This window comes from Chelonoidis abingdonii, chromosome 2 (assembly GCF_003597395.2).
Source record: "Chelonoidis abingdonii isolate Lonesome George chromosome 2, CheloAbing_2.0, whole genome shotgun sequence".
Classification (NCBI taxonomy): Eukaryota; Metazoa; Chordata; order Testudines; family Testudinidae; genus Chelonoidis; species Chelonoidis abingdonii.
The window spans coordinates 241,333,638-241,342,815 of NC_133770.1; the positions used below are offsets into that span (position 1 = coordinate 241,333,638).

The following is a 9,178-nucleotide window of genomic DNA, read 5'->3' on the forward strand; positions in this document are numbered from 1 at the left end:
TAATGTCCAATCTAAACCACCCTTGCTGCAATTTAAGCCTTTAAGCTTCTTGTCCTATCCTCAGAGGTTAAGACTAAGAATTTTTCTCCCTCCTCCTTGTAACAACCTTTTATGTACTTGAAAACTGTTATGTCCCCTCTCAATCTTCTCTTCTCCAGACTAAACAAGCTCAATTTTTTCAGTCTTTCCTCACAGATCATGTTCTCTAGACCTTTAATCAATTATGTTGCTCTTTGGACTTTCTACAATTTGTCCACATCTTTTCTGAAATGTGCACCCAGAACTGGACACAATACTCCATGGAAATCTTAATCTCCCAACCCAGCACGTTCCCAAAAAAGCCTCAACTGCCTTAGCCCTCCCTAAAAACCTCTCTTAAACAAAGGATTTTGCTCTGTGCCCTGAAGGTCAACAGATTGTTTTGGGAATGGGTGGGGGGTTGAGTAGGAGGGGAGTGGATGCCAGAACTGAGGAACACACAGAGAAAGCATTGGCCTGCTAAACCCAGGGTTGTGAGTTCAATCCTTGAGGGGGCCATTTAGGGATCTGGGGCAAAAATATGTCTGGGGATTGGTCCTGCTTTGAGTAGGTGGTTGGACTAGATGACCTCCTGAGGTTCCTTCCAACCCTGATATTCTATTCTATGATTAAGCATTGTGCTAGCAGCAACATCACTTATCTGCCACAGAAGCCCCAGCCAATCTCAGCTGCAGCAGAATGGCACAGGGAGAGAGACAATCTCTGACAGGCAGATCCTAGGCCATTTAGATCTTTAAATGTCAGAACCAACACTTTAAATTCCACCCTGAAGCCAACAGGCAGCCAGCAGATCCCAGAGCACTGGCATCACATGCTCTTGGCAGGAGATTACACTGAACAAGCAAGCTATCCCGCTGTGCATCTGTTTAACTGTCCTAATGGATTTAATGTGTAGTCCCACTAGAGTCCATTGTTGCAGCCCATTCTAGAAGTGATCGAGGAGCAGATGGCAATAGCACAGACCACATCCGAAAGGAAAGGTCGCAGCTTCTTAGACAGATGGAAAGAGAAAAAGCAGTCCAAGTCAATGCTGCTGTTGGATTAGTTAAATGTAGACCCCACCAAAATGTCAACTGTGGTTACAATTGATGGCCAAACGCCTTCGATCAGAGTGGGGGCTGATATAGCCTCCTTCAACTCATCCAGTTGCTCCCCCAACCACCATACTCACTTCAGTCTTATCCAGACTGAGTCTACTTCAGCCATGTCTCATTCTTACCAGAACACTGGGAAAAACACTTGGCCACATTCTGCGTTGGGCAAGATACAGCTATAAAGCTGGGTGTCACCAGCATACTGAAAAACACTTCGACCCACATCTAGTTATTAACTGTCTTAGGAAGGAAAACCAGAGCAGATCATTGTGGTAACCTACTAGAACTCTCCAGGTAGAAGAGCAAGGGCCCAACACTATCCTCTGGGAGCTGTCAGCAACAAGGGCACAAAGCCACCGAAGAGTGGCCTTGTCCATTCCCAGCACAGACTGCAGTCATGTCAACACTTCACCACTGACTGGAATGAAAGCAGCTGGGAGAGCTAATAATATCAACATGAACACCTGGTCTTCACCAATGCCAAGAGAAGGTCAACAGTCAATGCAACAATGTTATTTTGTATTATGAGGTGCTGCAATTGTGTCAACAACATGTGTGTAATGTTAGATGACGAAATGGTGTGTGATATGTAGAAATTACAAAATGGGACTAGCTTTCAGAGATGACTACCAGAAATCACTGAATGAAAGCAAAGGTGGAAAGAGGATTATAAACAGTGAGTACAGAGCAGGGGTAGGCAACCTATGGCACGCCTGCCGAAGGCGGCACGTGAGCTGATTTTCAGTGGCTCTCACACTGTCCGGGTCCTGGCCACCAGTCCGGGGGGCTCTGCATTTTAATTTAATTTTAATTGAAGCTTCTTAAACATTTTAAAAACCTTACTTACTTTACATACAACAATAGTTTAGTTATATATTATAGACTTATAGAAAGAGACCTTCTAAAAACATTAAAATATATTACTGGCATGCGGAACTTTAAATTAGAGTGAATAAATGAAGACTCGGCACATCACTTCTGAAAGGTTGCCAACCCCTGGTATAGAGAAACAAAGTTTAAAAAAAAAAAGTCTTTATCATAAAAAGCCTTTGTCATATCAATTTAAATTAGACACTTCTTGGAAGAGTTAAGAGGATAAAAGGAACAGACACTTACCTCGCTCTTCCTTATTAATGAGTACGTATAAGATATAACGATTTAATTTTTTTGCGAGACAGATTTATTTGAAAAGGCTGGGTGGATGGGGGAGCAGCTCCCTGTAGAGTGACCCCTCCCTCTCCCCTCCGCAGCTGAGGAGCAATGGGGTCAGGAAGCAGGGGGGAGGGGTCAATGAACAGGGGACCGCTCCCCCATCCACCCAGCCCATGTGTATCTGGATCTCCCTCATACTCAGACCCCCCAAGCTGAGCAGTTGCCCTGACCTGTGACAATATTACAGTGTTTTACCTCTGGGTTACTGCCTGTAACTTTAAAATGATGATGAGAGAGGAGGAACTGCCATGAAGATACAAAAGTCTGAATCTCCCCATTTACATTAATTGACCTACCTCGACAAATTATGGTGGGTTTTTTCGACTTGACCCCTCAACATCTGGCTGCATAAAGAAGTTCTTGCTTCTCCATTCCCTCACAGACTCACCCTCTATAGCACAGCACCAAGTCACTATCTGTTTGACAGGCTTGCTAGGGGTGATGCATAAGGTGTTCATGTCTATATCTTTTTCACCTTCAACCCTCCCTCAGTGTTAACTTGTCTTTCCAATACTGAAACACCAAGGGAGCATCTCAGGGCTGCACTGGAGGCAGAGATCTCTTTGGTGCTGATGCATCTGTGTGCACCCTATCTCCATCTCACATGCTGCCTCCAAATATTGTAGACTTGCATTGTATCAGGAGACGCCGTATTTCTGCAGGTCTCCTCAACCATCCCTCCCTTACTGGGGATTATTTTGTTTTCTTGAAGCTGAGCTATGTTTCCAGGAAGCTGTTGGATGAAAATACTCAACTCATTCCAACTGTTTTTGGACACTATGTCTGAGGAGTAGTCAACTCTACTGGTTTAGGCTGTCATGGCTGTGCATCAGTCCAATAACCTAAACTCTTCCCAGTATCCTACCTGCAACTAGAGGCCTTAAGCTGCCAACGAAGTCTGGCACATGCACATTTTAAAATCTGGTCAAAAATGACAGCATTTCCTGAATTCATCTTTCAGGTACAAATGCTCCTTTCATTAATATGATTAGCTGCAAGTTTGAGACAGGTACACACCAGAGATAAATCCCAGATTTCCATTTGATAAATTGCATTGGTTAACCTCTCAAAGGACTGTTCTATATCTCATTTCCACTTATATAATACTGGCAGAACTAATTAGAGGAAGAGCTTTAGACATACTAATGATAAAGGGGAATCTACTTTCTAACAAGGATTTTAGTTTTGATTTTCTTTCTCTCCAACTATTAGTCTATGGCAGGGAGAAGTAAGAGGGGAGAAGGAAGTTGTAGAGTCTAGAGTTTTAAGAGTTGTGGGGCCTCTTATTATTTATTCATACTGAAGGATACACAATCAGGGACTGGAACTCCTTTGTGTTAGGCAATGCACACACACATGCGCACACACACACACACACACACCACCAACTCCCACAAGATGGCCCACAGAGCTTACAGTTGAAGTAATCCACAGATAAATTCAAAATATAGGAAAGCATTAAGGTTATCTCCTAAACAGCAAATGGCTTTGTATGTGGTTTCATTTTTATTTACTTAGATTGCAGTAGCACATATTATGTACTAAGGCAGTTCCAAACACAAAGAAAACATAGTTCCTGCCCGATGAGCTCACAGCCTAAAAGGTCTTCATTCTAAAAACTGGGATAAAAAGTGAAAAGGAGAAGCCTTGGCTACCTAGCAAAGACATTTCTGTCATGATTAAACTAACCATCATCCCAAAATAATGAATAAATTGGATCCACTGTTTAAAAGGCTGCCAAGATCATGCTGGGAAAATTGTGGTTTTGAGAAGTGTTTGAGTAAACCATTCGCACAGAAGGATGTGACATGACTGGCTTCTTCAATGCTTCTTCCTTGTACATCGTGATTCTCTCATAGCCAAACTACCAAGCGTTCTTTTGAAATGGCAAAGATCAGGGAGAAAAGCAGGGGAAAGGGTGGGCTTAGTTACTGAACCTTTAAGGTGTAGAACAGTGGTTCTAAACCAGGGGTATGTGTATCCCTGGAGGTTCACAGAGGTCTTCCATGGGGTACATCAAGTCATCTAGATATTTGCCTAGTTTTACAACAGGGTACATAAAAAGCACTAGCTAAGTCAGTACAAACTAAAATTTCATACAGACAATGACACGTTTATACTGCTCTATAGACTATACTATATACTATACACTGAAATGTAAGTACAACATTTACATTCCAATCAATTTGTTTTATAATTATATGGTCAAAATGAGAAAATAAGCAATTTTGCAATAACAGTGTGCTGTGACACTTCTGTATTTTTATGTCTGATTTTGTAAGCACGTAGTTTTTAAGTGAGGTGAAACTGGGGGTACACAAGACAAATCGACTCTTGAAAGGGGTACAGTAGTCTGGCAGGTTGAGAACCACTGGTGTAGAAGCCTTGTCATGTGGCATTCGGTTGCAGCTAGAGTTGGAGACTGAAGCTAGGAATTATGTGATTTTTATCTAGGTTCATTTTTTGTTGTTCTCATCCACTTAGTTTTGATTGTCTGACTGGATTGAGAGAGACATAACAACAGCAAACCCTGATGCTTGGGATAGGAAGATGAGATTTTTTTGTGTATTATTTGTCCCAAAAATCCAACAAACCAATTGTATCTTTCAATTTATCCACAATAACTTTTAACTGCTCCAGCACAATAGAAGAGTATAACCAAAACCAGCCAGTTTTGTATCATTTTACATAATCATAAAAAGAGGGGATGGAATTAAACTAATATAGGGACTTTGGTTGCTGATAAGCACCCTGGAAACCTACCCTAGCCTTAGGCCGATTCCCCCAATTCCCCGGAATTGGGCTCCACACCTGTACACTGAATGGACAAGAAAAGCCATCCACCTTTTCTCTCATTTCCACAAATAAAAGAAGAGTCTCTTTGCAGCTATTTTGATTATTTTCAGGTAAGACAGTTTAATGTTCATGAAATATGAGAACAGCTTTCTGTAGAGCAGGCTGGAAGAGGCCTGTGTTCAGCCTGGAGGAAATCACAAGGAAATAATTTTGGTAGTCTCCACCACCACTGGCCAACACAGACTTGCCCAGTGCTCGCCCTCTTCCCGTCTGCCACAATTCCTGACCCCACAGCAGACTCCCTGTGAGGTGGGATTGCACTATGGGGCACCTCCCCTTTCTGAGTGGGAGGGTGAGGCCTATGTGCAGTAGGGCCCCTCCATGCATGGATTTGAGGAGTATAATCTGCTCTTCGCTAATTTTTTCTCTTTATTATACATCATCTTCTAAATATTCCAGATATCTAAGGACAGAGACTACTGCAGATCATATGCTCTTACTTCTGCCTTCCTCACAGGGGTGTGGCAAAGTTTAACTCAAATATTTGTAAAAGATTTTGAGATCTTCCTACGGAGTGTATTATTGCTTTGATTCTGTGAGGTGCTGTGCACATCTGCAAGGGGCTGAGCTCCTTTCGCCCCCTCTGTAGTCAGTTGGAGCTGAGGGTGCTCAGCACCTCATAGGACTACTCAGAACCTTACAAGTTTCAGCCCTAAAATGCTAAGCACTATCACTGTTGTCAGGGCTGGCTCCAGGCACCAGATCAGCAAGCAGCTGCTTGGGGCAGCCAACGGTGAGGGGTGGCAAGTCTGGGACTTTGGCAGCAATTCGGCGGTGGGTCCCTTGCTCCCTCTTGGATCGGAGGACCCGCCGCCGAATTGCCGCCGAAGACTGAAGCGGCGGCAGTAGAGCTACAGATTGCGATCGCAGCTTTTTTTTTTTTCTTTTTGCTAATTGGGGCGGCAAAAACCCTGGAGCCGGCCCTGATTGTTATGCTTTGCAATGGCAAAAGATTTCACAGGTGTGCACTGTGATCAACAAGCAGATCTGTTCATTTCATCCACATGTATTTCCTTTGTCTCCAGGTTCCATTTATTTGGTTTGGCTTATATGACCAAATTAATTATCGTTCTCAGCAATTAACTCTTAAACTGTTCCAGTGGGTCAAGAAGTATATTGCAGCCACTGCGGCTCAGGCTAAAATTGATTAGTGACCTCATGACATCTTTTGCATCTCTCTCAATTTCAAATTGTTGTTTATGTGGCTTCCATCCAAAAAATCTCAGGGTGCATGTATCATATACATGGTTGACCTTTTTGTTTCAAGTATTTCATGCTCCTCATATGCAATTTTTCTGGTAGGCAGAATTTTACTCTCCTTTTTGACACACTGACAGGGCCACCCTGGGGCGGGGGGAAGTGGGGCAATTTGCCCCAGGTCCCAGATCCCACAGGGGCCCCGTGAGCTGCTCCAGGTTTTTGGCGGCACTTCAGCGGCGGCACTGCCCAGTGAGCACAAGCACCACAAGCGGCAGAAAAAAAAGGCTGCAATCAGCGGCACTTAGGCTGCTCTATTTTTGCCACTTCATTCTTCGGCGGCGGGTCCTTCCCTCCGAGAGGGACCTGCCACCGAAGACCCGGCCCTGCCCCAGGCCCCCTGAATCCTCTGGGCGGCCCCGCACATTGATCCTGATTCTCTTCTACACTGAATGGGATCTGCAGGGAGCCAGCTCCCTAATTCAGAACTGTGCAGCCTGGTGCAGCAAATCAGGGCTGCATACAGCATGCCTAATTTACACTGCTGGTGGAAGGGTCCTCATGTTGCATTTCAATGTTACATATGTCAGGTTGTCCTTAGAGGCAAGGCTGGAGTCAGCTGCATCGTTTAAGATGTTGAAATATGAAATACAGAATTGCCCTGACCCTGATAACCCAAGTAAGCAATGACAAATTAGCAAATGCAAAACTAACTGTGTCCAATGTAAAATTGCAGAAAATCTTTGCAAACGTATTTAATCTACCTGAACTTCCCAGTCCACTTACTGTCCCCAATTTAGAACATGCCTGATTTAGGCAGACTACATTTACATTATGAAATACCTGCTTTCTTGAATTTTGAGAGCTGTGTTTGGTTTTTTATGCTAACTAGGCACAGCTATTCACTCTCCTTTCTACTGGATGGGTGGACTATACTCAAGCAAAAAAAAGGGAGGGGGGATTACTTTGATGTCACTTTTGACCACAAAAAGGAATAATTATAAACAGATCCTGCATTTGCTTACAAAAACGAGACACAGAGTTAGTAACTGGGATCTATTACAAGCTTAACTTTGGAGAAGGCTGCATCTATTTTTGGTATCCTCAAAATGAAAAATTTCTTTTAGAAAATGTGAATAAGTTTTTTTTAAGTGTTGGCATTCTTTGATATCTGAGTAAAAGAGTGTCTTATTAATGAAATGGTTAAAGCTAGATCAAATGATAACAACTGAACAAATCTAGGAGAAGTTTATCACGCTGATGACCAGGTTTGTAAAGATGAATGTGGGGGTCAGCACTGCTTTTTTATTAATCTGTATATCAACTGACTTACCATGTAGGTTTAAGTAATTCACACAGGGCCCACTCCTGCAATTTGCTGAGCATCTTCCACTTCTATTGACATTGATGAAGTCCCAGTGACTTCATTTTTCATTTTGATTTCAATGAGAGTTGACAGCAATCAATACTTTGAAGGATTCAGCTTTTAATATGCCAACCACCCTGTCTAAATGAGAAAGTTGTGTGGGTTTAACTAAAGGTGTTACTTTAAACCTCTTTAGTTAAAGCCAGCGGAAAAGGCTTATTTCCGTTTAATTGAAGTCAATTAGGAATCAGTTTAGGCTAAACTGCTACAAGCTATTCTTAAAACTTCAATAAGAGTGTCCACACAGGGGTGTGCACTGGTTTAACTTCATCAATTAAAAAAAACAATTTAAGTTATACACCAGAGCAACTTACTCATGTGGACAAGCCCTCAGTTCTCTTGTTTGTGACAGCGCAGCCATAATACTTACTTCACAAAACTGAAGGAGCAGGTTAGTTACATTTCGTCTGAAAGATTTAGAACAAATCATATTAAAGGCAGTTTTTTGTTCACTTGTATTTCTTCAAGTTACTGCCAGCGAGTGTCACAGCATTTCAGCTGAAGACAGATAACATATGCAACCCCATCCTTGCTAAATAATGTACCTGTGGTTTCTGTCCCCACCTCCTGCTTCTTCAGCCAGGCAGCATGACACGATGGCACCTCCCCAAGATCATTTCACTCTACAGCCGGACTCTCCGCCCTGGCCCCTACCTATCTGCATCAGAAACAAGTAGGGCTGTGGCATAGGAGACACCAGGCCAGCTTTACAACAATGGAGGATCTCCCTGCATTTGGCTGCTTCTTCAGGGGCTGGTTTTGCCAGCTCTGTGGCTAGATTCTGCTGGCAGTGAGGTATAAAGCAGACACATAACAGCACAAGAAGACAGGACCCAGTATTTATTTTCTTATTTGATTTTTTTTCTATTTTGTTCTTTCTTCCCTGTATCACCTTCTGCCTTTCTGTTTTTCATGTGGTCAATTCTCTGTCCCCTCTTTTACCCCATTTTTTATTGGATAGTTTTCTCTCCTCCTACTCTGCTTTCTTCATGGTATCTCCGAGTGGAACACAAACCCACTAGTGTTGGAGTTCAAAACTGATCCAAACCCAAGATACTTGAATGGGTTTGATATTAGGCAAAATAAGTTCAACCACCTAGCCCCTTCAGGCTCAGGCAGGACCAAGAATACATATGCCACTCAAATGAGTGTTTGATAGGCTTTCATTGTCAATCACCTATAAAATAAATGAATTTTGACCAGACAGTTAAACCATGTATATATCTGACTGTGTTCACCGAGTTCTTGTTTGATTAATGGACTTCAAAAATAGCTAATTTTTAAATAAAATAAAATAGCTAGATTTCCAGCAGGCTTTTGCAAATAGCTGGCACTTCAATAATTGCAAAAACAC

General features: G+C 42.6%; 1 protein-coding gene across 1 annotated transcript in view; it reads right to left on the reverse strand.

Moving 5' to 3' along the window:
* Positions 1–1,288, reverse strand: part of LOC116833163 (solute carrier organic anion transporter family member 5A1-like) — a 22,221-nt gene extending 20,933 nt beyond the window's left edge. The window contains exon 1 of the mRNA XM_075062030.1: positions 1,259–1,288. Within this exon, the coding sequence (XP_074918131.1) occupies positions 1,259–1,288 (30 nt within the window). The remainder of the gene's footprint in view (positions 1–1,258) is intronic.
* Positions 1,289–9,178: the final 7,890 nt, after the last annotated feature.